The following is a 27904-nucleotide window of genomic DNA, read 5'->3' on the forward strand; positions in this document are numbered from 1 at the left end:
GAGATTGAGGGTTGGCAAGAACCAGTCGGGCTCCTGGTAGGTGATGCAAGGATTCTGAGGGTTCCCTGTAGAAATTCCCAAGCCCTCAAATTAGTTCCCTTAAAACCATTCCACTTATCCCACCCGCTAACCACAACACCAGCCACCACGCACAGTCTGGGGCTCTGCCACTCTGTTTTATTAGAACGGCTCTCCGTCTGAGAGCACAGCTTCAGAGTGGAGGCCGGCTCAGGCTGGATGAGTGACCAGCAGACCTCATGGGACTTCCAACACAGGAGAAGCAACTACAGACCATGGGCACAGCACAGGACAGGACAATCAATTGCTTTTTTCTCCTTTTATATATAAACTGATAATTTAAAAATTAGAATAATATATATAGTTTCTCTAGAGAGAGACTTTGCAACAAAAAATATATTTAAAGAATGTGATCTCCTGGGCAAATGAAGCAGCATCTCTGAGCGGAGGAAAGAGGGCTCCTCATGCATTGGAGAGGGGGCTAAGCCTTTTGACAGGCATCAAGACTACTGCATATCTTGGAAGAGGGAGGAAGAGTATGGAGCTGGCTAGTCAGTGTGTCTGCATTATTTTCTCTACATTGCAAGTTTGTATGGCTTTGGCTAAAGCATTTGAAGCAGCAGAGGTACTAAAGTGCTAAACTGAAGCCTCTCAGTCTCTATAAAAAACAAAAAGAGGAGGAGGAGGGTAGGACCCAATGATGAAGCCCTCCCTAACCCCCAACTGAGTGGACACAGATGGAAGATGTTCTGCAGGGCAGGGGGAAGACTGGGGGATATGTTTAGCAGCCTCCTCCCCCCATACCTCGTGTATCCCTGCAATCCCACACATCTATCCCTGCTGAGATTGAATGTTTAGAGAGAGACAGTTAATCTCCCCTGCACTCTGTTAATCCCTGGCAGCAGCTGGGACAGGGATGGCAGGAAGGACCTGTCCAACGCCATGAGGCTTTCCTTTGGGGGCAGGCAAACAACCAGGATCCTGGGGAAACGGAAATGGGCAGGGCATTGGTTTAGGCAGTGAGGCTCGGCTACTCCCTTTGGTCCCATCTGTAGCTCTGCCCACCAAACTTGGCAGGAGGGGCATCCTCTGGATGAGCAGAACCAGCTAAAAGGAGTCAAATGTCCCTGACAGGGTTGGGTAGAGGCAGGTACTGGGGAATTCAGGGAAATGGACTTGGTCCCTGAAGCCCTTCTGATTCATTCAGATCTGGACTCCTCCAGGATCTGGGGTAGGTTTTGGTCCCGGGGGCCAGGGCCAGGGGCTGGGGCTGGGACTGGGACTGGTGCTGGTGCTGGAGCTGGGGCTGGAGCTGGAGCTGGGGCTAGAACTTGGGTGGAAGCTGGTGTAGGGGCCGGGGCCGGGGCCTGGGCAGAGCCTGAAGTAGGTAGGGGAGGTTTGCTGCCAGGGTGGTAATCGTGGGTGGCCTTGGGCTCATTGGTGTGGTAGGAACCCTTGTAGCGATGATTTTGTAGATAGAAGAGCACCAACATTCCTACCAGCCCCAGCAGCAGGAAGGCCACCAAAACTGAAAGAGGAAAAAGAAACAATTAGAGCAGATCTTTGGTGTTTCTCCTACATACAGACAGTGTTCACTCTACAACCATCAGGCTATTCCTTAGTGTCTGGTAGGTCTGAATTCCTGGCGTATCCCCCACCATCTTCTAATATTCCCTTTTCACATCCCTGGTAGTTAACCCTTCTTCTTTTTTTTAATATATTTTTTTTTATTGATTTCAGAGAAGAAGGGAGAGGGAAAGAGAGATAGAAACATTAATGATGAGAAAGAACCATTGATTGGCTGCCTCCTGCACGCCCCCCACTGGGGCATGTGCCCTTGACTGGAATCAAGCCTGGGACCCTTCAGTCCACAGGCTAACGCTCTATCCACTGAGCCAAACCAGCCAGGGCAGTTAACCCTTCTTATCTCTCTAGATGTTACTATACCCCCATTTCCTCATTCCTTAGCCATAGCCCAGTCTTAATATTTCAATTAAAGTCTATAACATAAAAACAAAAGTCTATAGCATTCTCAAACGTTTAAAAATCTCCAGTCCAATTACATACTACTTCAGCATAGCCTATCTCAACCTTCTTTGCACTGCCATGCTCTATAGGGCATGGAGGGAATGCCAACAGTCAGAGGGTAGAATCAGGAGGTTAGGGCAGTGATCACATTACTCACAGCCTAAAAGTATGGCAACCCATCCATCATCATGGTAGTAAGGGAAGTCTGAAGAAGAGAAAGCACCAGTTAGGAGAAGCCTCCGATATGGTAAGAATAATTTTCTTTCTCTGTTGTCCCTCCCTCTTCTGTGTCCTGGGGACATACCTGGGGGCAGGTACCAGGGATCCAGCTCAGGTGGCACCTCTGAGAAAAGACGTGGCATGGCTCCACAGTTAGATTCAGACAGTTCTCCCTGAACTCGAAGGGCCTCAGCTAGCTCAGCAGTCATGGGTCGAGGGGTTCGGAAGTGGGTTTTGAGGGGAGCCACATTGTTGAATCGAACACCAGACAAGCAGCCCGAGAAACCTGGTGTGTTGTAGCGCTGGATCTCTGGGTCAATTACTCCTGTTTCTGGGGGAGAGGCAGGCCCAGAAAGAAAGGGCTTGGACCACCAATAACCCTGCCCTCCCTTACCATCCATAGATTTCCTGCTCATCAGCACCTTCACTGTAATCCCCAGTTCCTTCACTCTCATCTAGGCTCCAGGGACTTCACCCACAATTTCTTACCCAAAATGCATTGTCACCCTCAGCTTACCCATAACACGCCCTAGATACAAGGCCTTGGGTGAGTCCAGCTGGCTGTCCACCAACAGTGAGAACTTCTGTTCTGTCAGTGGGAAGTAGTCCACCTGAGGCGGGGAGGAGAAAGGAGATGCAGGAGGGAGAACCAGAGGTAGACACAGCCACGATCATCCAGGAACTCTGAACTCTGTCCAAGCAGGTGGTAAGTCCTAGCTTTGTCCTAGGTCAGTGGTCAGCAAACTGCGGCTCGCGAGCCACATGCGCAAGCCGTGGTTTGCCGCTCTGTTGACTAATGAGTTTGCCGACCACTGCCTTAGGGAAAAACACTTAAAAAACACTTTAATAATGTACTAATGTCTTTAACCTGAAGTCAAAACTTCTGGGTAAGCCGAAACCGGTTTGGCTCAGTGGATAGAGCGTCGGCCTGCGGACTGAAAGGTCCCGGGTTCGATTCCGGTCAAGGGCATGTACCTTGGTTGCAGGCACATCCTTAGTGGGGAGGTGTGCAGGAGGCAGCTGATCGATGTTTCTCTCTCATCGATGTTTCTAGCTCTCTATCCCTCTCCCTTCCTCTCTGTGAAATATCAATAAAATATATTTAAAAAAAAAAACAAAAAAAACTTCTGGGTAAGGTTAATGCCTTACGCAGTGGTCGACAAATTCATTAGTCAACAGAGCGGCAAACCGCGGCTCGCAAGCCGCAGTTTGCCGACCACTGTCCAAGATGCGCCACCCCTGGACCCAGATGTAGAATTTGGTATTAAAAACCCAACAGCCTGGTTTTGAGCCCTGTTTGTACAGCTTTCTGGTAGTTTAACTTTGGGGAAGCACTTTACTTTCTCAGTCCATTTAATGATTTGTAAAACAGAGATAATAGGTCCACATGTGTACCTGAACTGCCTCACAGACCTGTTGTGAGAGTCATATGAGGTAATTTATACGTATGAAAATTCTCTGTAAATTGGAATGTGCTCTACAAATATTAAATGTTTGACATTTTCCTGGGTGCCACAACCTTGATCATGAGGTTATGATCTGAACTGGTCCACTTTTCTCTACACACACCTGGATGAAAAGCTGGCGGTAGACCCGGGTGATATTGACGCTGTGGGGCTGGCCATCTGTAACTGGTCGGGTGGTTAGTTGGTACACGTAGGGACTGGTGCCCAGCTGATATCGCAGCTGTAGAGTCCCTGTGGGGTGGAGAGGAGAAAGAGGGAGTCTCGCTTCAGGTCCCACAATCCCCTTTTTCTGAGAGCACTTAGGTCCTTTTATGTATTAATTAGTGAATCAATAGTTGTGAGAATGAAGGGTGCCCTCATTCTGTCAGGAGCTTACCATCTTCTTTGATGAGCACAGCCATGTAGTCACGCACGAAGGAGCTGACGTAGAGCAGGACAGCGGGGGCAGATTCGGTGCTAAAGCTGAAAGACACCTCCTCTCCAGTAACATTGTATACAGGACCCCGGTAACCAGGCACAGGCCGGCCAGGCTGCGGGTAGTCAGGCAGACGGTACCCAGGGCCATGGTAGCCAGGTACATAGCCAGGAGTGTCGTAGCCAGGGATGTAGCCTGGCTCGTAGCCTGGCACCGGCCGGCTCAGCATGTGGGAGAACTCGCGGGCTGCAGAGCGCAGTGCTGACTGCAGGTTATAGCGCATCCAGGTGCCGGGCTCAAAGAAACCACCAATATCTGAAGGCACAGGTGGTGAGGTCAGGGCTTCCGTTCCCATATTCAGACATTGTATATGTCATACACACACACACACACACACACACACACACACACACACACACACACACACCTGGGACTTGCCTTCAGTTTCTACCACCACCACAGTTTCATCTTAGCCAACCCCTGCTGGGGTTGGGGCTGCATTTTACGGGTGGGGAAACTAAGGCTCATAGGTGGGCAGTGACTTGCTTAAGGATACACAGTAAGTGGAGAGCCAAGATTAGAACTGAGATATCATGACTCCATCCAGTACATTCACCACTACTCACATTTCCAAACCAAGACCAAAGTCTTCTATTGGTCCCTCAGTCCCTAAATCTCCCTATTCCACCAGACTTCCCATTAGTAACCTACCAGTCTTAGGGAGGATGCAGTCTGAGTATATGTGCAGAGATCTTGCTGTGGTGAATGACTAGGTTCTCTTTAACCAAGAACCCAGCTGTAGGCATGTTTTAGGAGTGCAGCAATTGTCAAATAGGAAATGGCATAGGAGGGCATCATGCAGCCTGAGGTGGATATGCTTGCAAGGGGGGGAACCTGCGTTACCTTGGTGATAGAGGAAGATGGGGAAGTTATTTGCTTGTTGCTTTTGAGTTCTTTTACTACCAGCTAGCTGTACCACCCCTTTCTTGCCCCACTTTATGCCTTTGGAGTCACCCAGCATCTTCAGCTGTCTGATGGCCCCAGCTCAGAGCTCAGGAACCCAGAGACACCCTCCTTCCTTTCTTCCCTGCCATCCCTATATCCCATTACACCCTACAGCTCCCTGTCCTCCCATAACCAACAGCACTGACCATGGTTGCAATATGGCCCATCAAAAGCTGTGAGGTCACAGTCACATGTGTAGTAGCTGTAGCGTTCCACGCAACGGCCTCCATGGAAACAGGGGAACCGGGGATGGGCACAGCGGCCTGTGCAGTTGGGTGAGGTACCCTCAGAGGCATTGGCACGGCCTTCCAGGTTCAGAGTCACTCCATTCAGACGCATAGCCCTCAAGCAGCCCACGAAGGGGCGCCTCTTAAGCTCTGCAGATCCTGGGGAGGGTGGGCAGGTTAAGAAATGGGTATAGAGCAAGAGACAGGGATACGTATTGGGGTTGGGAAAGGAACCAAGGGAGCTGGAATAATGGACTAGAGCAGGGGTGGGCAAACTTTTTGACTCGAGGGCCACAATGGGTTCTTAAACTGGACCGGAGGGCCGGAACAAAAGCATGGATGGAGTGTTTGTGTGAACTAATATAAATTCAAAGTAAAGGAGCGGAGGGGAGAGCAAGAGAACCGGATAGAACAGCCGGATCCGGCCCGCGGGCCGTAGTTTGCCCAAGGCTGGACTAGAGCCAGGGACTGAAGAGGGACAGTGCCTTTGGCTCTCTCTGAAGCAGAGGGGATTGGGAATTAAGACACGGGTTCCTGGAAACAAGGAGAGCAGCCTTGAGAGGGTAGAAAGGTTAAGGAGACTTCAGACCTGCCTCTGGGTTGCTGCTTACCAACGTAGAGGGGCTGGTCATACTCCAGCCAGATGTAGGTCTGCAGGGGCATAGGCCGCACCACCCAGGGCCGGTGGTCCACGCGGAGCCGGGCCTGCTTCACGTTGATTTCAGCCCGGACCAGGTGCCACTCGTCGTCATTGAACTCAAAATCATCTGAGTGTACTGTCAGGTTCTCATCTCCATTCCCCACATCAAAGGCAAAGACCACATCTCGGGATGCTGGTGGGGGTGGGGGGAGAGGACTCAGACCTGCAAGATTCCTCACCCAATGCAACCTCTCTTCTTCACTCTGGAGCTCCTGGGATGTCCCTCCAGTTTGTCTACAGCCTGGGACAAAACTTAAAACTGCTTAAAACCTCATACTCCTGTTTTCTCCCAAATTTGCAGATCCCTAGAGCCAGCTTCCCACCCCCCTTCTCAGGTTAGAAGCATAGCTAGTAGGTAGGAGATACCTCAGGATCCCAGCTTCCTTATTCACAAGGGGCCTAAGGCCCAGAGAGGCACACTGGGTGCCTCAGGTCACAAAGCCAGCTTTCAAGACTGAGCTGGACTAGAACCCAGGATCACCAAAAGCCTTCTCCATCAAAAGCCCTCAAAAGAGACAAGGCATCTATCTGCCCTTGTCTCTTGCCCCAGCCTCCACCTACACCCATTCTTCCCAGAGATCGTCATCTACCCCACGTCCCTCCCCGTGTGCCTGCTCACTGTTTAGTTCCACCCGCACGTAAGGTCGGCACCACTGGTAGTAAGAGCCCCCCATATTCTCTAGGAAGACTCCTGAAGGGGCCGAGGTCCTGAAGTAGAAGGAGACATCAAGGCTGTGGTTGGCACGGATTGGAGGAAAGCGTAGTGCAGCCCCGGTGTGGAAGGAGATAGTGTTCCAGGAATTTCCTACAAAACCAGATGGAAGAAGGCCTTGTCAGGGAGGTTGGAGAGTAGGGGATTAAGGGAGCCTCAGGTGAGTGGGGGAAGGAAAGACAGAGGGACAACTAGGGGTAACCAAGGAGTGTAATGAAAGAGAATAAGGTGTAAAGGAGCAATACAGATGGGGGGGGGATCATCATAGGAGGACCTGGGGTGTCTGACATTGTGTCCTGGAGGCACCCAGTGAGTCAGGTGGCCTAGATTTTAGAAACTAGATGATACACAAAACGGGTCTGCCACTCACGATCGCCATAGCAGCGCAGAGGCCTCAGGAAAAACTGGGCCTCAGAAGTGGAGCGGTTTGTGTCTCCCACCACCACCTGAGTGACAGGCAAATGGTCCACAAAGGTCAGCAGTCCCCTGTCGGTTCTCCTGTGCGGGCAAGATGCAGTGGCTCAGCCCCTGCCATTCACCTGCCCCTGGATCCTGAGAGCCCCACCCTGTGCCTCCCTCACCACTGGGGCTGATCAGCGTCACAGTTGCACTGCAGAGCAGGGTCCACACAGCTCCTGTCCAGACCACAGGCACAGCGCTGGATCCCAGGCTGCGAGCCTCCCCAGTAGAAGTGCTGCTCCTCATTCCGGCCAATCCAGAAGCTGTAGGGGTAGCCTCCTGGGGAAGAGGTTCAGGCAGTTTCTAGGCCCTGTTCCTCCACTAGTCTCTGGGCTCCCCTCTCACCCTTCTAACCAGCCCAGACTCTTGAATCTTCTAGCCCAGGACTCCAACTTAACCATCTGGTTTCTTTCTCCCAGGCCCCCACTGGTCTCTCCTCCAGCTCTCCACCTCACCCTCCCACACCCCAGACCCAACCTGCAGTGTTGAGCAGCCTGGAATTGTAGCAGGAGAATTCAATCCACTGTTCACAGTGCTGGGAAGCATTGGCCAGGGCACTGACTTCCTCCCAGGATGCATTCCAGTACTGGACGGCCCCCAGGAATGGCCGCTCCATGCTTGAACCTGTCACCCGAGTTGTCCACAGCCTGTCATGCCGCACAACTGTCCATGCCTTGTTCTCTGGGGGAGGAGAAGGGACAGAGCTTTGGCTGGAGATGGGCATTCTCTACCCATCCCCCTGCCCACCTCCACCACCACTGCTGCAATTCAGAGCCAATAAATGTGGCTAACAACTCCATTCCAGCCTAGCTCTTGGCCCTGGACATTGCAGGCTGGAGATGAGACAGCTGGACCACATCAGGAAGCTGGAATTTATCTGCAAGGCTCGATTACTAATTCCTTTTCCCTCTGCCCTCCTTTAGCCCCATCACAGTTTAATCTTACTGGCCCCTGTCCACCCTTCCATCCTTCCCTGTTTCCCCACACCCCAGCATAGCCTTGTCAACTGCCCCTTAACCACTTATCAGAGCCACTTACCTCGAATATCACAGTATACTACAAATGGCTTCAGGGGGCCACTGCCATCAGGATCAATGGTGAAGTTTCCCGAAGTTTTCCCACTAAGCCGATAAGCCTCACAAGATTCCTTATACAAAGCTGGTAGGTGGTAGAAAGCAATTATGGGTTCAGAGGGCTAACAGAGCCAGCCCCACCATCTCTAGCAGCCTCATGATCCCAGCAACCTTCTCCTGCCCTCTCCTGTCCCCGACTCTCCCCCATGTCCCAGCTGGCTTACGTTGGTGGCAGGTCTCCCCCTTGTAGCCTGTCAGTTCACAGTAGCAAATAAAGTCATCCCAAGACTGGTAGCAGCGTCCATCATGCTCACACATGTTAGGGCTGCACCTAAGGAAGGGGTCAGCACCAAGGGAAGAAGCCTTATTGGGAGCTTGAGAGTGGGGTCTGACCCCTACAGGCTCCACTCCCCACTCCTGCAAACACAGAACTCCATGAGACACAGCTCACCTAACTAGCCAGATAGGAGCCTAAATGCAGGGCATTAGGCAGGCCTTGGCTCAAGCACTGTCTTCCCTTCCCCCAAAGAACAAATAATGCTTTATACACCACCACCACCCAAAAAATAGATGCTTCATTTCCATTCTGAGCACATGTCACTTTAAGGGAAGAAACAGGAGTGAGAGGTCAAGGAAGAATCATCTCCAGGTGGGAGACTGAAAAGCTGGGACCAGGAGAAGAAAGATTGAGAAAGGCCACTCCCTTTGGGAGACCATGGGAAAGAGCTTTGAAGGGGGTCACCTCTTGAAGGGAAAGGGACTTTCTGGATACCTATCAGTGATGCCACATGTGTCAAAGAGGACCTCAGCAAAGTATCCAAGCCGCCGGCCCTCCACCAGAGTCAGGTTGACCAGTTGACCATCCACCTTGAACAGCTCCATGCAGCCATGGAACGCCGTCTGGTTAGAGTGGCAGCCCCATCGACTGGCTGGCTTGGGACAACCTGGAGCAACCACCCCTGTGAGGCCCTCCCCAGGGGAGACCCAGAGACCCTCCCCCAGGGAGATGCCAAGGGAGAGCCAGACATGAAGGAAGGGAGGGGGCCAATAGATAATGGTAGTGACCTTCCGGTCCCCAAGGCCCCAGAGGGGAGAGAGGATTTATTCCTACAAAGCTCTCCATGTAGTCCCATCTGGGTAGACTTAGGTGGGGGTGGGGGCCTTCCCACCCAGGGTCAGGGGTCTGGCCAGGTTAGCCACCACTTACCCCCGAAGAAGTATGAAGTCCCTGTACGGATTAGCAGTGGGTATGAGACCCTGACCTCTGCCCCCTCCACATCATCAATGCTGATGACTGCATGGTTTTCCTGTGCTGCGAAATTCACCTCGTGCCAAAAGCCATCATTCAGGCGGTACCCTGGACAGGAAAGGAGGATGCTGTGGGTGGGGAAAGCACCAGGCCCTAGGAGCAATCTGTCTTTCCTGGGGAAGCAGCACCCCGCTCTGTGTCCCAATAGTGGACTATGTTCCTCCTCCCATTGTTACACTTATCACACTGAGTGGTGACATCTCTGAAAGTCTCTCTTTACTATCCATAACACCAGCAGCTTATACAGTCTGCAAAGTTATAAATGAATAACAAACACCTCCAGAGACCCCCTGGAACTGGAGAATACCAGGACTCTCAGCCTTCCTGCTTCTCCCAGCACCCGTAGCCCCTCAGATCTGCCCCCAGCCCCAGCTGCCTCTCATCCACTCCCACCTTTTCCCAGGGCCCTGGGACCTCCTGCTCTGCTCCCCTCAGTCCAAGCCTACAATCACCCCGGCTCTCCTCTGCCCTCTCTGGCTTCCTACCCATCCCTCTGGCCCCTGTCCACCCTTCAATCCAGGCCCTGCCCCCAAACCATCCCTCACCAGCAGCGAACTGAAGCTTCTTTCGGCCGGTCTGTGCAATGGACACGTTGACCTGCCCTTCACTGAGCATCATCTCCACATGGCCCAGCCCATCCCCCAGGCTGGAGTAAAGTAGCAGTCCCGTGAGGTCCCAGGTGCGGAAGCGAAAGGAGACTGCGAGGCGGCCACGGCGAGGGAACCCAGGCACTTGCACGAAGTTGTGAGGACCTCCAAAGTTGACCGGATGAGGAACCGGGTCCAGGCAGCGGAAGGCCACCTTGCCCTGGGGGCAAAAGCAAGGATCCATCAGTGGCCGCAAGTTTCCACCCCGCCTCTCTGGGAATCCCATTTTCATACTGGTCTAAGATCTTTGTCACAGCACTCCCTCAGTGTGGGGGCGACAGCGCGGTGGGCGGGGCGGGGGGGGGGAAGACCTTTAACCCTGACATTTCCCATCCTCCTAGAAACACGTCCAGCTGTAGAGGAGGCCTCGGCTCTCTTACTATCACTGATCTACAACATCTTCATGGCGACTGCCTCCTTCCTGCCAACCAACGATCAGAGGGGATTTCCCATGGCTTTACTGCCGCTTCTTAACTGGGGTAGAGGGGTGGACTTTGCACCTCCTGTAATTTCATCATGCCCCCTACTTGAGCATCTGGCTGGGGAGGGAGAGGTCCTGAGTTTGTATCTGATTGTCAAGATCTCTTCCCGCTCCACTTCTTTGCTTTCCAAGTGGCTCTGATGTCCCATCCTCCCAGATCCCCAGCCCACTGGCCTCGAAGGTGATCCTCGAATGGCGCCGCACAGCCAGGTCCGCGATGTTGACTCGGTTGAAGATTACATTTTCCATGCAGCCACGGAAATTATGCCGATAGGCAAGGTTTTTCTGTGCAGCGCCCACCAGACCTCCAATGAACATCTGTGGGCGGCGGAGTAGGGAATGAGGGTGAGGTTCCTGGGAGGGTGAGGTTCCCTGGGTATGGGAGCGCAGGCACCTTCCTGGAACTCCCCACCTTGCAGCTTTTTTACAAAAAACTTGAAACACGTATTTCTCCAATGCCAGTATTAAAGCTGGAAGCTCACTAAGCCTCCTGAGGTTTGGGTTCTAGTCCTAACTCCACCACAAATTGGCTGCATGCCCTTGAGTAAGTCATTAAAACTTTCCGGGATTCTTTATATGCAGATGGAGGCCAGGGTCTTTACCAATCCCACAGTGTTGGGCAATCCCAGGGGGCAATTTTCTCATCTTGCCCAATCCTCAAAATCCAGATTTCCAAACCCCATCTCAAGGTCTTACTTTGGTGGAGAGAAGTGCTGTCCCCCACCCACACAGCCAGCGGCCCCCTCAACCAAATGACTCCTTCTGTTCTGCTCACCTCATTGTCCAGGTTCAGTCTCTCGAAGTCGCCATTGAGAATGAAACGCTGCACATAGCCGTCCAGGGTGAAATTTGCGTGGCGGCCATATCGGTCTACACGCACATAATGCCAGTGCTGGTCATTGAGGACCCCACCAGCGCTCACCGTTGTGTGTCCAGGCCGTGGTTGGATGGGGCTGCTGCCTGAGGATAGGGTGGGGCTAGGTCAGACCTTGAACCGGAGAACCCCAGTGAGCCTAGTCCCTAGGTCAGTGGTCAGTAAACTGCGGTTTGCCACTCTGTTGACTAATGAGTTTGCCGACCACTGCCTTAGGGAAAAACACTTAAAAAACATTTTAATAATGTACTAATGTCTTTAACCTGAAGTCAAAACTTCTGGGTAAGGGTAATGCCTTATGCAGTGGTCGGCAAACTCATTAGCCAACAGAGTGGCAAACCGCGGCTCGCGAGCCGCAGTTTGCCGACCACTGCCCTAGGTGAAGCAGCAGCTAGGGAGCGTGGGCATACAGAGATGGGACCACTGAGAGCCTGGGATGGAGCAGCGGTCATTGGCAAGGATGTGACTTAGGGTAAGTCATTTAACTTCTTTGAACTTTTATCAGTAAAACTTGGGGCACAATAGCTGCTTCTACTTCATCATGTGGATGTTATGAAAAACTAATTAGACACAAAAATAATACCTTTTTAATGTGTGCGTGTGTAATGCTTTTACAATGAGGAGACTGGGACTGGGGAAGTGCCTTGTCCGAGGTCACACCCTATAGACCGCAGAGCTGAGACTGGAATCCATTTCTGCTAATTCGGAGTCCAGAGTTTTGCTAGCACTAAATTCTACACGAAAAAGGCAGGTCGGTCCAAACAGAAGAGGGGACCCTGGGGAGTGCGCGCGGCTTCACGGAGAAGGTGCCGCCAGCGGCGCAGCCACAGCGCTCCGAGTCGCCCCAGGTCACTCACTCACCCAGGCTCATGTGCAGCAGCAAGTGCGCCCCCTTTAGCTCGAGTGTCACGTAGTCGCCCTGGGCGCCCTCCGCGTGCAGCAGGAGCCCGTCTTTCTCTTCGGTCTTGAAGCTGAAAGCGAACACGTCCCACAGGCTTCGGCTGACCCCTCGCGGGAAGCGGTACGAAATGGCATCGTCGCCGTCGAAATAGAGCACGTCGGACTCTGCGCGAACGACCGAAGGTGGGCCGGGGGCCGGGGAGACTGGTGGTCTCCCGGGCCCTCCCGCGACCCCCGCACTCTTACTGTAAGGGCAGCCGTAGAGGCCCAGCCGCAGGCCGATCTTGCCCCGCGGGTTCCACGCCAAGGGCACGATGCGGATGTAACGTGCGGTGAAGTGGTAGTGCAGGTCGTGGCGCACCACGGCCGACTCGTTCACGTTACCGAAGAAGGTCTGAGGGGGGAGAGGTGAGGAGTGACCGGGTCCCCACCCTCGGCTTGTTTGCCAGCAGCCTCCCAGCCCACAGTTGTCACAGCCAGACAATCCCGACTTTCCAAAAGCAAACACTCCTTGATCTCCCGCCTTCGTGGCTTTATGCACACACCGTTCATTTTCCTCGCCTAGAGTGTCCTCTCCCACTATCTTATTCCTTCCTCAGAGCTCAGCTCGGGTGTCACCTCCTTCAAGAAGCTCTCCTAAGGTTGCTAAACCCTGTCATCCGGGAGTGTCTTGCCCACCTGTGAGCTTACAGTCCTTCTGAACCGAGTGTCCGAGCGCACGTCACTGTTCTTACCTAACCTGTGCCCTCACCCCCGCCTCCTCCCCTTCCCCACAAGCCCAGGCTGCAAAACTGAGGCGGTTCCCCAAGGGTGTCTGCAGGCGCTGGAGTACCGCATTGTGCCCTTGTTGGTAGAATGGAGTCCAGCTGTCCACGCGGTCGCCGTAGAGCAGCATGTAGCGTGTGACCCAGTCCCAGGAGTTAAAGGAGCCTTGTGTGGCCACCGCCCGGATCCGGTGCTTCTTCATTAAGTCTATCTGGAGCCAGGGATTCGGGTCACCATTCCGGGGAGACCATCCACTTATGCCTATAGAGGGGACAAGGGCTTTCACCACTGGCTCCCCCGTTTCTCCCAGCCCCCCAAAGTCCCTCACCCCTCCCTGGGGCCAGGCTCACCGTGCAGTCGGGCGAAGCGTGGAGCCGTGAAGAGCCCATAGTAGGAGGAGGCACCCAGGGAGCGATAGTACAAGGGCCCCACCAGCTCCTCATCACAGCCGTCTGGGTTGGGGGAACAGACATATTGGACAGGTCAGCCCTTCCCAGGTCTTCCCCAAGGGCCCACACACTGAGCGACTGGAGCTCCTCCTTCTCAGTCCCCAGCAGCAGACCCAGCCCTAACTTAAGCCATCTTCTCAACCCGGCTGCAGCAACAGGGGCACACTCAGGGGAAGCTTCTTCTGGGGCAGTGGTCGGCAAACTGCGGCTCGCGAGCCGCGGTTTGCCGCTCTGTTGACTAATGAGTTTGCCCACCACTGTTCTGGGGGAACTCCTAGGCCAGACCCTCCCTAGCCCTGTTCCTGCCATGTATTAATTGGGCTCAGTACTCCCCAAAACACAATCTCAAATTTAGCATCTTTCAGAACCTGAGTCAGCCCAAGACACCAATCCAGCCCAGCCTGAGCATCAGTCCCATCATCAGCATCCCCAAACCTGCACCAATTCCAGATCCGGGCCTTGGTCCCAACCTCAGCCAGTCCTGACACCATCACCAGTTCTGTGTCCAACCTTAGTATCAATCTGGCAGCAACTCCACCTTGGATCCCAGTCCCAAAGTCCAGCCCCCAACCTCAAACCCTAGCCCCTGGGCCAGTTCCAAGCCCAAACCCAGACCCTGGCAAAACCTTAATCCTAGCCCGGGTCACCAGTAACACTTTTATCCCCAACACTCAAACCGAGGCACTAGCTCTGGCTTGGATCGTAGTGCCAAATCCCAGCCGGCCGACTCTATCCTCGGTTCCGAGCCCAACCCCGGCACCGGGCGCGCGCGCCGGCCGCCGAACTGCATTGCGGAGCGTGGGGGAGAGGCAGAGAAGGACGAAAGCGAACCAGCGAGCGCGCGCGGGCGGGGAAGGGACCGGCGACCACCCAGCCGCAATGCGGTGCTTTGAACTCCCAGGCCCAGCCCTGCCCGTCTCCGAGCCCCGCACTCACAGTAGCCCCAGCCCTGGGCTCCTGAGACCGCGGCGAGCAGGATGCAGAAGAGCCGGAGACTCATCCTGCAGGGCTCAAGGGTCTCCGCGGCCGCCTGCCAGTGCCCAGTTCTGGCTAGGGCTCCAGTTCCAGCTCCGGCTCCGGCTCTCAGCTCTCCTAGGGTTCTCAGCGGGTCACTGTCTCTCCTCCGTACCCACCCACCCCTCTTTCCTTACCCCTCCCCAACCCTTCTCCCCTCGCCCCCCCCTCTCTCAGTCGTTCCAGGTTCTCCGCTGTTCTCTCCTTTCCACCCTCTCTCCTCTCACCTCCCCCCTTCCCCAGCCTCTCTCCCCTAACGAGCGCTGCTTTCCCCGACTCCGCGCAAGCGCGCGCCTCAGCCTTACTGGAAGGGCGGGGGTAGGGAGCCTCCAGGCATCGGGGAAATACCCTGAATAACCTGAGGCTGGCAGTGGCTGTTGGTCGCAGGGGAGGGAGAAGGAAGGTCGTGAAAAATCCAGGGGTGTGTGGGGGAGGGGGGGCTGGATATGGGGAGAAGAGTATGTAAAAGATTCTAACATTTTCCGAAGGCAAATTATGTTCCAAGCACCCTTACTAGGCATCCTCATTACCCTGTGAATTCAGCATTTTTCTTGACTCCATTTTGCAGATAAAAAACCTGAGGCTCAGAGAGGTAAAAACAAAACAAAAAAACCACCATCACACAGGTAGCTAGCAAATGAGATATTCCAAAACCCATTCTCTACTGGTAGGGAAATTGCTTTTTAGGGGGTGCAATGGGTAGGTTAGGTAGAGAGGGCTCACAGACCCTAATACCCACCATCCTCTTGGCTGCTCTCCCCGCCCCCTCTTTCCTGTCCCACTAATTTAACTTCTCTCCTCAGTCGCTATACCTCAGAAACCTGCTATACCTCAGAAACCTGCGTAGCCAGAGATGGGGACCGAGCCCACAGAGCAGGTGTGAGTGGGGGAAAGGGGGAGGAAGGATTACAGAGAGGGAGGGGAAGGTGAAGGGATGGGATTCCACACCTGGCGACAGGCCTCTGCCAGGCTATGACCTATACAGGATTCCTGGAGCCATTTGGATCAGGGGCCCTCCAGATAAAGGGGGCTGGTGATGTGAGGCTGGGGTTGGGGGACAGGACTCGGGCTGAAGGGAAGAGTGAGCTGAACGTAGAGGTCCAAGGTGCAACGGAAGACCTGAGCCCCAATTCTTGAGACCCGCTTGTCATGAGTATGTCAGTGCACCCGTACTGAAGGTAGAGGTGGGTTTGGGGCGGGGAAAAGGGAAAGGAGACAGAGTCTAGTCTGGCCACGGGGTCTGAGGCAAAGCCCGCCAGTGCGAGTTCTTCCAGGAGAGGGCGCTGCAAGCAGGACTGAAGCTCCAAGGTTTATCAATAATACAAACCCTTGGCCTATGAGGAGCACAGATGCTTCACATCCATTATCTTCTTATTTCAAACAACCCTTATTTCAAACAACCCTACTACACATTAGGCAGCTGAGATCCAGAAAGAGCAAGTGGCTTGCTCAAGGTCACCCAGAAGGCTGGGTGCAGAGGCAAGAGGGTTGCACGGGAAGCCAAAGCCTATTTTGTGTGAGTGGGAAGATAAGGACTCATAAAGTCTCTTTTCTCATTTTGACCTCCCCAGGTCTCCTGGGGCGCATATTCTGGAGACGATGAGGAGGCCTACTCAGCTGAGCCTCTGCCAGAGCTTTGCTACAAGGCGGATGTCCAGGCCTTCAGTCGAGCCTTCCAATCCAGCATCTCCCTGACGGTGGCTGCCCTGGGTCTGGCAGGCAACGGCCTGGTCCTGGCCACCCACCTGGCAGCCCGAAACGCCGCCCGCTCACCCACCTCCGCCCACTTGCTCCAGCTGGCCCTGGCAGACCTTCTGCTGGCCCTGACCCTGCCCTTTGCCGCAGCGGGGGCTCTGCAGGGCTGGAGTCTGGGAAGTGTCACCTGCCGTGCCATCTCGGGCCTCTACTCGGCCTCCTTCCATGCAGGCTTCCTCTTCCTGGCCTGTATTAGCGCCGACCGCTACTTGGCCATTACGCGGGCCCTCACGGCTGGACCTAGGCCCTCAGGGCCCGGCAGAGCACATTTGGTCTCAGTCATCGTGTGGCTGCTGTCACTGCTCCTGGCACTGCCTGCTCTTCTTTTCAGCCAAGACGGGCAGCGGGAAGGGCAGCGGCGCTGCCGTCTCATCTTCCCCGAGGGCCTCACGCAGACCGTGAAGGGGGCGAGCGCGGTGGCGCAGGTGGTCCTGGGCTTCGCGCTGCCGCTGGGCGTCATGGCAGCCTGCTACGCGCTGCTGGGCCGCACGCTGCTGGCCGCCAGGGGGCCGGAGCGCCGGCGCGCGCTGCGCGTCGTGGTGGCTCTGGTGGCGGCCTTCGTGGTGCTGCAGCTTCCGTACAGCCTGGCCCTGCTGTTGGATACGGCCGACCTACTGGCCGCCCGCGAGCGGAGTTGCCCGGCGAGTAAGCGCAAGGACCTGGCCCTGCTGGTGACCGGGGGCTTGGCTCTCGCGCGCTGCGGCCTCAACCCCGTGCTCTACGCCTTTCTGGGCCTGCGCTTCCGCCAGGACCTGCGGCGGCTGCTCCGGGGTGGGAGCGGCCGCTGCCCCCGGCGGCCCCGCCTTTCTTCCTGCTCGGCTCCCACTGAGACCCACAGTGTTTCCTATTGGGACCACTAGGGCTGCGGATCCAGAGGAGGGGGCGAGCTGAGGAAATGAACCTGGGAGGTTAACCGGGCAGGGGGGTAGGTGTGGGAACACCGAAAAAGAGGTGGGGACCTAAAGGAGTTGCTTCCGTACTTGGCCACATTAAATGGATAACATGGAAATGTGATGCAACCCAACTAATGTTACTATTTTTGAGTCACTGACTTGAAAATGATTTGGAGCAGAGCCATGGGTCCCGCACCACCCGCCCTCCCTCTCCCCCTCCAGGCGCGGGGCTCTAAGTGGAAGGCGCTGAGAGCCCGGGTGGGGGTGGGGGCTGCTGCGCCTGCTAAAGCTCCAGCCCTGACACCTCCTCCACCTTCACCCGCTCTCTGCCAGCAGAGGTGAGGTGGGAAAGCTGCCAGGCGAGGAGGGGCGGGGGTTCCTCTGGAAATACCGTAGAGAAGAGCTTTCTAACAACCCGAGTGCTATCCAATAATGGCTGCCTTAGCCAGTACCGAGTTCCCGGCCTCTGGAATGTTCGGGCTGAGTCTGCCGGGCGCTGTGTGTGCCTGTGTGTGGTGTGGGGATAGCGACGGGGCAGAGATTCCCGTTTGGGGTGGGCTTTCGGATTAGATGACCATTTTATAGTTTCTTCTGTAAAATTCTGTGGTGAAAAGCGGGGGGTGGGGGTGGGCAAAAAGTTGAGTCGAAGTTTTTCACCTTGGAGAAAAAACAAGGAGAAAATCCCAATTTGCAAATTTCCAGAGTCATTATCCTGGGGGAGGGGGAGGGGAGGTGACTGTGGTTCTCGTCTAAAGCCCCGGGGCTGCCGGAGAGAGAGATTAGACATCGGAAAGAACTTCCCTGCAGCAAGAGCCTGGGACCCAGACCGGGAAGTGAATCTATGGTTGTGGTGTCTCCATCCCTAGGGAACCTCAGTGCAGACCACGCTCATCTCCGGCCAGGGCAAGGCCCGGATGACCTGCAGAGACAGTCGCATCGATGCCTTTGGTCTTTGTTTTACACAATCACGACAGGCAGGATGGTGTTCACGAGCGACAACTCTCCGCAGTTTAATATCCGGTCAGCAAAGCTGCCCCGACCACTTCAGCCAGCAGCCTGGGGACCTGGGGCAGGAAGGGCGTGGCGTGGCGTGGCAGGGTGGTCGCCAGGTCCCCGCCCAGCTCGGACTAGCCTTCCTTCCCAGAGCCTCGGGCGGCTGAGATCGAACCACGGCCTCCAGGGCCGTAAACCTCGGAAAGCGCGGAGATGGCGCCGACCCTCAAAATGTCCCACACCCCAGCCCCAGGGGGGCAACCTGGAACCCTCCACCGGAGACCGCGGGAATCGCCGCTGAGTCAGCAACGCACGCGCGCGCCCGCAGAGGCCCTGGCCCCCCCGCCCCGGCCGCGGCCCTGCCCCGGCCGCTCAGCGCCTCGGTTAACCCCTTCCTACACAAAACAGCAGAATTCACCGAGAGGCCTCCACTCTATCCGAATACAACACAATTCCCTAGAATCCCAAGTCACTCTCCCCACAGGAGTTCGCCGGGCTTTGCACTCTAAAGTGGGTTTTATTTCCGGCCTAGGTCTGCACTTCGAAAAGGAGGTGACTCAGGTCGAGGAACTGGCCTTCATTCAGGGCGGAGGGCCCCCGCTAGTGCTGTGCCTGCGGCAGGTCGCTAAGGCTCTTTCCTTTCTCAGGGACCCTGAGACCACACAGGGGTCAGCGGACAGCAGTCGGACCTTCCTCGATGCCCTATGCCCTTCGTTCTCCAAAGCTGCTTCTCAGGAGGGTTTTTACTGTGTAGGTTGGTGAGCCAAGAGTTAAAACGAGAGCTTGAAGGCGGGCTTCCGTGACGTCACCAGCACTCGGTCCGACCTCAGAGACGGGGGCTGGACTCACGTCGCACTGCCCCTGCTTCCCTAGTCCCTTGCCCCTCCCCACTGTCAACAAGCCAGAGGCACGTGATGCAACCCGCCGCCGTTCCAGTAGTTTGATTGGTGGCCGCGCCCGGCGCCAGGCTCAGGGATTGGGCAGAGGAGGCTGTGACGAACATTGGACCCTGCCCTGTAAAGAAGGGAGGAGAGAAAGAAGCGGGGGGCGGGGGGGGCGGAGGCGAAGGGGAGGGGACTTGGGAGGCGGGTCCCGGCGCTGTGCTCGCGCCCCTAGCGCGCCAGTCCCCGGGCTGCAGGGAGCGCAACGCGCGCGGCCCGGGCCCCGGCCACCGGACGCTCTACCGGACACGACCCTCTCTGGAGCTTGGACAGCTGCCCACCTTGGACTCTGCACCGGACACTGCCCCCCACAGGGCTGGACACTACAACGGACACTACTTCCCAGCTCCGGACATTGCTCCATCTTTCCCCCTGGGTTCTGGACGCTTTTCCCCCTCCCCCTTCGGGGGCCCAGACACTGAGCCCCCCGCAGGCTCTAGCTAACAACCCCTTGTACCCCAGCGCCAGACATTGCCTCCTCCCTGTTCCCTTCTCCCTTCCCTTCCACCCGCCTCATCTTTCCCCCGGTTCGGGTCGGAGCACCTCCAGTCTTACGACCCCCTGCAGCTCGGCCGCCGGCTGCCGGCTCTCCCATCCCCCGGCTGCTCGCCCGGATGCCTCTCCCCGGGGGATTGTGGTGGCTCCTCTGCTGCCGTCGAGGCTTTACTCTTCTGCACCGGGACTACGGGGACGGCGAGCTTAGCGGGGACGGAGACGAGGACGAGGACGAGGAGACCTTTGAACTACGGACCCCAAGTCCAGCGGGCGGCGGGAGGGTAAGTCCTGGGGGTTTGAAGCCTCGTCTCAATCCCTCTCCCTACCGCCGGCCGTCACGCCGGGTCCTGCTCCAGACTCCAGCCAAACACCGCGCTCCAGCAGGCTGCGGACGTGGGAGAGGTTTTTGCCTAGGGGTCAGGAGTCCCCGGGAGCAGCCCTGCTTGGATGTGCCTGTGGGCCTCGCGCTGGGTGCTGTCCACCTGCTGGGGCCCTGAGGCAGGGAGGCGTCACGCGTGGCCCGACCTGGCTCTGCCTCTCCCTTCCCCGCCGGGCCCGCGTCCCATCCCATCTCCTTCCGCCTCCGCCAGCGCCGAGGAATGTGGAGAGGCCGGCTGGGCGGCTCGGACGCCTGGGTCCTCTCGGCTCCGAGGTCATAAGCGCTGTGCCTAGATGCGGGAGCTCCCACCTCAGGGACCTGGGCAAGGGGAGACCGCCTCCTCAGGTTAGGGTCCGTGGCGGGGACCCCACGGAGAGGGAGCTGGGGGCCACAACTCTTCGAGGACCCTTCGTCATTAACCTCAGGACAGAACTCTCGGCCCGCCCTGGTGAGCCTCCTTGGGAATCCGTAGGGGATGGATCTAAGGAACACCCGTCTCCCAGATTTTGTCGAATCTCCTCGTGGGGAAACTGAGGCACCATTGGTGTGGGAGATCGCCTTCCCCTGACGTCCCCTCTCTGATTCCCCTGCAGACTGGCAACCAGGCTTCCCAGTGCTATGGCCTGGGTCAGGTTCCCATCCCCCGCTCAGGGGTCCCCAGCAGGCCCGGTGGCTCCGTGCCCGCCGCCGCCAGGGCAGGCGCCAGCACCTGGCGGAGGCGGAGGTCGGATAAATATAGAGGGGGGGGGGAGGGAAACAGGGGACTGCGATTAGGGGAATTGGTCTAAGAGTGGTCAGCACCTGCCCTCTGTGGTGGGGTGGCCAAGAGCCCCTTTCAGACTCTCCAGAAAATGGTTGGATCTTTTTGCCTAAGGAACACACAGGACCCAGGCGTCCCCAAGCTTCTAGGCTGGGCAGGGTCGGCTCTGTGAATCAGGCCATTGCTTCCCTCATGCTCCACCTCCACCCCCCTCCCGGGAGCTTGGGGACAGGTGTCCCTGGCCCCCCCTCCCCCACCTTCCCCACTTGGCTTTAGCAGTCTTCTCGCAATGGGACGATGAAACGGTTCCTGCCTGACCTGGCTCCTGGATGGGTTTGTGGTCTCTCAGACCCCAGTCTGCAGCTGAAGTTCTAAGGCATGGAGGCAGGGGAGGGGGGAGGCGCGAAATCTCCTATGGCATCTCCCCCTGAGAGTGTGTACCATTCCTCAGCCTTGGCCAGCCCTTCCTGAGCCCAGCAAAGGGACAGGGTCTCTGGTTACATTGAGTCTCAGTGGTATCTGTGGAAGGGCATAAGAAGCTCTTGGAGAAAGCCCTAAGCCCATGCTGAAGGGACCCTCTCCCCTTCATTCACCTCTGTGCCCACTTCCTGCCTGCCCCGCCAGCCAACAAGGGAAAACGAGGGGGAGGGGGTGACTTGGAACCTGCCAGAGCAAAAAGAGACTTCATCCACCTCTCCCTTTTCAAAGATCGGGAAGCTAAGGCCCAAGGACTGGAGGGGACTTCAAGGTTCCTCTCTTACATCCCTGGGCAGTTAGTGCTAGACTTGGTATTAGAGCCCAGGTCTCCTGACTCCCTGTCCAGTGCTCTTTCTATCCTACCAAACCCCTGATTGCATCTTTGAAGTGTAACCTAGACAAGGCTTTTTAGCTCCAGCTGTGCTGTAGAAACTGGTGGGAGGGGCGAGCCCAGCGGTTTTAGCTAGCTCCATCACAGTCAGGACCCCACTCCTTGATTCTTCAGTCCCCTGAGCAGCACTGTCCTGGGGCAGAAGCCTTGCACATCCCAAGAGGAGGGCTCTGATGCTGAGCCTATTTCCCTAGGGCCCCTTGGACGTGACTCTGACTCAGCCGGTGAGGAGCGGGCCGATCTCAGACAGGTGAGCACCTTCTCTACATCCCACGGTCGAGAGACCCCAGCCCGTCCCCAAGACCCCCATCCTCGCCGCCTTCCCTCTCGCGATTGTGCAATAAGGGAGAGTCCTTACGCCGGACGCTGTGGTTTGGCTGGGGTCCCGAGGGGGCGGTCCGGCTGGGGGCGCCGGGAGGAAGGGGAGGGGGGGTCCGGGCTATTTTTGGTTAGAAGTCAGATCGGCCCAGCAGTTCCCACAGCCTGGGGGAGGGGTGCCCGTCCCGGGAGCAGGCACCCCCTGCTGTCGGGGGAACCCCTATTGAGGAGCCCCCTGGAGGTGGGTGCAGGACCGGCAGCCTCGCCCAACCCTTCCTCCCCTCTGGCCCAGGCTGCAGAGCTGGGAGGAGACGCGGAGCCTCATCCCGGAGAAGGGGCCGCTGGAGGACGACGCGGATGTTGTGGTGAAAGGTGAGGACCCACCTCATGCGTTCTGGATGCCCCTCAGTCCCCAGGCTCCTGGGGATAATGTCTTCGCCTGCTGGTCTTCTCCCCCCAGGATGGTTGTACCGCGAGCCCCGCGGGCGAGGGGCTCGGCCCTGGTTGCCCCCGCGCCGCGCCTGGTTCGTGCTCACCCGGGACTCCCTGGACCAGTTCAGCAGCAGCGGGAAGGGGGCGCGGCGCCTGGGGAGCCTCGTGCTCACCAGCCTGTGCTCAGTGACCGGCCCGGAGCGCAGGCCCAAGGAGACCGGTGAGACCTTGTGAGAACTCTCCTCCCTGCCTGGGTAGTAGCCCCAGCTGGCCCTGATTGCTCTCTACGGCCTCTCTCCCTCAGGTCTGTGGTTAGTGACCGTGTCTGGCCGGAAGCACAGCGTCCGGCTCTGCTCCCCGCGTCAGGCTGAAGCTGAGCGCTGGGGGGTGGCGCTGCGAGAAGTGATCGCCTCCAAGGCGCCGCTGGAGACCCCCACCCAGCTGCTGCTCAGGGACATTCAGGTAGGAGAGAGGGAACTCCATGGAGACAGAGGAGGATGGTGGGCCCAGCAGCTTTCCGGATTCATGGGGAGCCCCCTCCTCCATCACTGTGACCCTTTCCTTGGCCTCTAGGAGAGTTGCGGGGATCCAGAGGCCGTGGCCCTCATTTACCGACGGAACCCTATTCTGAGGCACACCAGTGCGGCCTTGTATGCCCCACTTCTGCCCCTGCCCTATGGAGTCAGCGCCCCAGGTGAGTGGTGCCAGTGGCCCAGTCCCTTGGATGGGGGATCTGAATGCCTCACCTGAGACCTAGGAGTCCTCTGGGGACCTACCCAGCCCCCCACTTTTTAAAGAAGGAAGCTGAAACCAGAAGCTGAGCAGACTGATACCCAGGGTGGCAGGGTGGGAAGCCATCACACACGAAAAAGGCCCCCTTGGACCTTTTTTTTTTTTTAATAGCAAAGGTGGAAATTTATTGAGAAACAAGCACAGACTCCCACGTGGGGAGGGGGGAAGGTCCCCTGACCTTTTTTTATGACTACTGGTGTTCTTTCATGAGTTTTTACCTTGTTTTCTATTCTTTTATCATGCCCTTAAGACCATGCCATACTACCTTTACAAGTGGTGGGAAAGCCACCACTGTGGGAGAATGTGCTCACCTCATCCAGCCGTTTCTCCCCAAATGGGATTAGTGACTGGCCCAGGTCGTCAAGCTGGAGGCGTTAGGGGAGTTGGGAGAAGAACCCTGGTTTTCTGACTCCCAGTGCAGCCTGTTTTCTGGCCCATGGTGATGGCTCTCTGTGCCCAGTTACAGAACCCATGTCCTTTAGTCTGTCCCTCTACCTTATTAACTGGAAGTGCAGCTTTAGCAGAAGGGAAGATTCCTGGGATGCAGGGGTTGAGTTTGGTTCTGTGGGGACCATTGCTTTCCCTTCACTCTTCCTGTCGTTCGTACTCTCCCTTCCTTGCCACCCTCTGTTCCTTTACACTCCCTCCGACCTCCCCTGGTTCATGCTTTCCTCCCAGGGCTCAGCTCTGTGTCCCCTCTCCAAACCGTCCCTCCGCCCCCCGCCCTCCTGCAGGTCCTGGCTACGCACCCTTGCGTGAGGAGGCGGTACGGCTGTTCCTGGCGCTGCAGGCCTTGGAGGGGGCGCGGCGTCCCGGGCCCCTGATGCAGGGTGTACTCCAGACCTGCCGGGACCTGCCTGCGCTTCGCGACGAACTCTTTCTGCAGTTGGCTAAGCAGACCTCGGGCCCCGCGGGTCCCCCCGGGCTCCCGGCTACCCAAGACCCCGCGGCCCTACGGTACTGGCAGCTCCTCACCTGCATGAGTTGTACCTTCCGGCCTGGGGGAGCTGTACGGGAGCACCTCCTGGGACATCTGGAGAGGTGAGAGGGCTGGGGTGGGGCAGGGCCAAGGCAGGGAGCTATAGAGCTGGGAGAGAATGACAAGCCTTTCGAAAGGGTTTGGCAGATGAAGAACTTAAACCCGAAGGGGGGAAGGGATTTGCCCAAGGTCAGGGCCGCTGCTAATATGTACAATGCCTTTCTGGGAATTACAAGATCACATCTCACTTGCAGGCGGAGGAATTGCAAAAAGGCGCCCCCTTTGGGTGGAGGAATAGTCAAAAAGGGTGCTTTTCCTTGGGGCTGATGCAGTCCAGCGCCCGGGCTTTTAGGTTGGAAAGCGGAAAGCGGCTGGATTTCAACCGGAAGAGGGACCTAGGAGACTTTGGGAAGTGGGCGGGGCAGTTAGGAGAGAGCCGCCAGGAGCCTTAGAAAGCCTTCAGCTCCATACCGAGCGCCAGGGGTAGATGAGAGGAGCCTGTCGCTGCCTTCATGGTACTTAGAGTTCGAGGGGAGGGAATCAACGAGATGAAATAAACTGTAAAATAAGAATGTGAGAGGGAGGGGAGAAGGAAAGCTCTCTGAGCACTGACCTGAGGGTTCTCATTAACCCAGGACCGAGCAGGCGCTCCCGGACTCGGAGCTGGCGGAATATGCGCGCTTCATCCGCAAAGCGCTGGGCCGGACACGCGGCCGAGAGCTGGTGCCCTCACTGGCAGAGATTTCCGCGCTGAGCCGACGGCAAGAGCTGCTGTGCACCGTGCATTGTCCGGGGGCTGGTGCCTGCCCAGTGGCCATAGACTCCCACACCACGGCGGCGGAGGTAAGGCCAGAGAGAGACCCCCTGAAACTTCAACCCTTCCTCCCAGCTTCCTATGCTCAGCTCTCCCGGTGGGAGTCAGAGAGTCATCATTTGGATGAGGGGTGTGTGTGGCAGGACTGAGACTTGGAAGACCCCTCCAGCAGTGCTGACAAGACCCCTGAGCGGGCTGACTCTACCCTCCAGGTTGCTCGAGAGCTGGTGGGGCGGCTGGGCTTGGCCCGAAGTCGCAACGCTTTCGCTTTGTACGAACAGCGAGGGGCTCAGGAGCGAGCCCTGGCTGGGGGGACACTCATGGCCGACGTGCTCACCAGGTTTGAGAAGTAAATGTCCAGCCCCAGCCCACCTCTCCGTTAGCCCATCTTCCTCTAGACTTAGGTCAGTCCTTAAGCAAACCATGAGCGCTTGCCACTTGTCCTGGTAGTAAAGTTTGCTGGTTTTAAGATGGACCCCTGTCCGCCAGCGGTTTGCAAATCTCAACTCCGAGGTCCTCTCCGCTCTGGCCCCGCTCCCAAAGCCCCTCCCCAAGCTGGGCCCCGTCTCGCCCCAACCCTTGGGGGATGGGGGCTGCCACTGCCTCGCTCAGCGCCGGGGTCTCCATCGCAGTTTGGCGGCGGAGGAAGCCGCGCTGCAAGACTCTCCCGACGCTGGTTGGAAACTGTGTCTGCGTCTTCACGGACCTCTGCGCCCCGAGGGGCTGTCCCCAGACGGTCACGAGCTGCCTTTCCTCTTCGAGCAGGTGAGGATTTTAGCATTTACGCCCCCCATAGACCCCCGAGCCTGAACTCCCTTGTTGGGCCATCACATATCGGTGTTGTGGCAACCCTGTGGGAGGCTTTACTCGAACCCAGACCTCAGATTCCTCGCCCCAAGGTGTTTGCACGATGGCCCAGTCGCCGCTGCCTCGCTGATGCCAGTGCCTCCCCGTAGGCTCACGCCCTGCTGCTGCGTGGCCAGCCTCCCCCGCCCGACGACACGCTGCGCGCCCTGGCGGCGCTGCGCCTGCAGAGCCTGCACCGGGACTTCTCCCCGAGGGCGCCCCTGCCGCGCCTGGACCGCTTGCTGCCGCCCCCGACCCGGCCGCGGGAAGACCCTCCCCGCCCGATCCCCAGGCCTCCCCCCTCAGCCGCCCTGCTGGCCGGGGCAATCTGGAGCTCGGGCCTGGCCAAGAGGCGAGCGGAGCGGGCCCGGCGCATTGGGGCCGGCCACCCAGCGGGAAGCGTGGTCCGAGAGGGAGGAGGTGGCGCCGGCATGGCGGCTGCCGTGCTGGGCGGCTGGAAGCGGCTCCGGGGCATGGGCCGAGCTGAGGCCATGGCTGCCTACCTGGCTCTGGCGGCGCAGTGTCCAGGGTTCGGCGCTGCTCGGTATGAAGTTCTGGAGCTGAGCACGGTGAGGGGAAGAAGGGAGAAGGGGACTCTGGTGGCCCAAGCCCCACACCTTTGCCCCAGAGCCAGAGGCCTCCACTGTGGGTCACTTCACTCCCTACACCCAGCACAGCTGTCCATCTCAGACCCCAGGAGTCTCTGGCCCTTGGGCTCCCACAGCTTTGGAGCTTTAGCCCCTCCTCCACACATTCACTATGGTTCATAGGGGGACTGGGAATCTTCCTGCTCTCAGCCATCTCTTCCCACCAAAAATAATGCTGCAGGGTCCTCTCTTTGCACCCTGACTCTGCGTGTCTGTCCCCAGGAACCTGGTGGGGGTGCTCCACAGAAGCTATGCCTGGGCCTGGGAGCCAAGGCCATGTCCCTCTCCCGACCCGGTGAGACAGAGCCTATCCACAGTGTCAGCTATGGTCATGTGGCCGCCTGCCAGCTAATGGGCCCCCATACCCTGGCACTGAGGGTGGGAGAGAGCCAGCTCCTCCTGCAGAGTCCCCAGGTGAGTGGGAAAGAGGGGTGTGGACTATTTAATAGAGTGATAAATGCTACAAAGGAAAGGGTCCTGTGACTGGAGGGGGCCGTGGCATTATGTAGGATGGCCAGGAAAGTATACTCAAAGAAGGTGGCATCTAAACCAGCCATAGGAAGTTCTGCAGGAACAGCATTCCAGTTAGAGGGAATAGCAAGTGCAAAGGCCCTGAGATGAGCATGAACTTAGCTTATTAGAGGAGCACAAAGAAGGAATGTGACTGGCTCATGGGGGGTGAGAGAGTGATGGTGAGGAAGGAAAACTTGTAGGGGCAGCTCATGTAAGGCCTTGGTTAGGAGCCTGGGTGGAGGATGAGACAGGAGAACCCAGTCGCCACTGTTGCATTCTGCCCTCTGCCCTTTCTTAGGTGGAAGAGATCATGCAGCTGGTGAATGCCTACTTGGCTAACCCCTCCCCTGAGAGGCCCTGCAGCAGTCCTTCTCCTTCATGCCAAGACCTGCCAGACATCTCCTCTCCCAGCCAGCACCCGGGCCTGGACGAGCCCCAGGGACACTCTGGCTGTTTGGGGCAGCTGCAGAAATGAGCCTGCCAAGAGGTCACGACCTCCCTTCCATCTCCAGCCTGGATCTGGACTGCTCTGAGATTTGAGGGAACCATGGACCCTTTTAGCCCTGCAGGGACAGGGCATACCCCACACCCAAGGGCTACAATGGGTGCAGACAATTTTCTAGTTTGTTTCTTAATTTATTTGTAGAAGAGAAGCAAAAAAAAAAAAAAAAAATCCTTATTTACACAAACCCTTCCTGTGGGAGTTTGTCAGTGGGAC

At 57.1% G+C, this 27904-nt stretch overlaps 3 protein-coding genes across 8 annotated transcripts; 2 read left to right on the forward strand and 1 right to left on the reverse strand.

Annotated features, from left to right (window-relative positions):
- Nucleotides 1–161: 161 nt before the first annotated feature.
- On the reverse strand, nt 162–15016 carry CNTNAP1 (contactin associated protein 1). Its single transcript, XM_080679692.1, has 24 exons — nt 14684–15016; nt 13649–13750; nt 13366–13559; nt 12780–12927; nt 12495–12698; nt 11535–11719; nt 10934–11077; nt 10177–10438; nt 9530–9679; nt 9095–9266; nt 8547–8653; nt 8288–8407; nt 7727–7930; nt 7372–7528; nt 7161–7288; nt 6698–6883; nt 5990–6211; nt 5298–5537; nt 4108–4461; nt 3835–3962; nt 2783–2876; nt 2351–2596; nt 2204–2251; nt 162–1546 (listed from the first exon to the last, which is right to left on the reverse strand). The coding sequence occupies exons 1-24, from the start codon at nt 14745–14747 to the stop codon at nt 1218–1220; spliced, it is 4188 nt and encodes a 1395-aa protein (XP_080535818.1). The 5' UTR covers nt 14748–15016; the 3' UTR covers nt 162–1217.
- Nucleotides 15017–15575: 559 nt separating this feature from the next.
- Nucleotides 15576–17386, forward strand: CCR10 (C-C motif chemokine receptor 10). The gene is made up of 2 exons (XM_080679744.1): nt 15576–15638; nt 16333–17386. Exons 1-2 carry the CDS (start codon nt 15615–15617, stop codon nt 17374–17376), a joined length of 1068 nt encoding a protein of 355 aa, XP_080535870.1. The 5' UTR covers nt 15576–15614; the 3' UTR covers nt 17377–17386.
- Nucleotides 17387–19506: 2120 nt separating this feature from the next.
- On the forward strand, nt 19507–27872 carry PLEKHH3 (pleckstrin homology, MyTH4 and FERM domain containing H3). Of its 6 annotated transcripts, none has more exons than XM_080679709.1 (13): nt 19511–20119; nt 22040–22095; nt 22456–22535; nt 22624–22815; nt 22900–23057; nt 23169–23289; nt 24122–24428; nt 25002–25209; nt 25393–25529; nt 25813–25945; nt 26137–26595; nt 26896–27087; nt 27485–27872. In XM_080679709.1, exons 1-13 carry the CDS (start codon nt 19958–19960, stop codon nt 27659–27661), a joined length of 2382 nt encoding a protein of 793 aa, XP_080535835.1. In that variant the 5' UTR covers nt 19511–19957; the 3' UTR covers nt 27662–27872. The 6 variants fall into 6 exon arrangements, 4 of the variants coding, with proteins under 4 accessions (XP_080535838.1, XP_080535835.1, XP_080535836.1 ...); XR_013961183.1 differs by having other exon boundaries at nt 19532–20119; nt 25393–25520; nt 26137–26570; XM_080679710.1 differs by having other exon boundaries at nt 19532–20119; nt 25393–25520.
- Nucleotides 27873–27904: the final 32 nt, after the last annotated feature.

Source organism: Plecotus auritus, assembly GCF_963455305.1.
Source record: "Plecotus auritus genome assembly, chromosome: 7".
NCBI lineage: Eukaryota > Metazoa > Chordata > Mammalia > Chiroptera > Vespertilionidae > Plecotus > Plecotus auritus.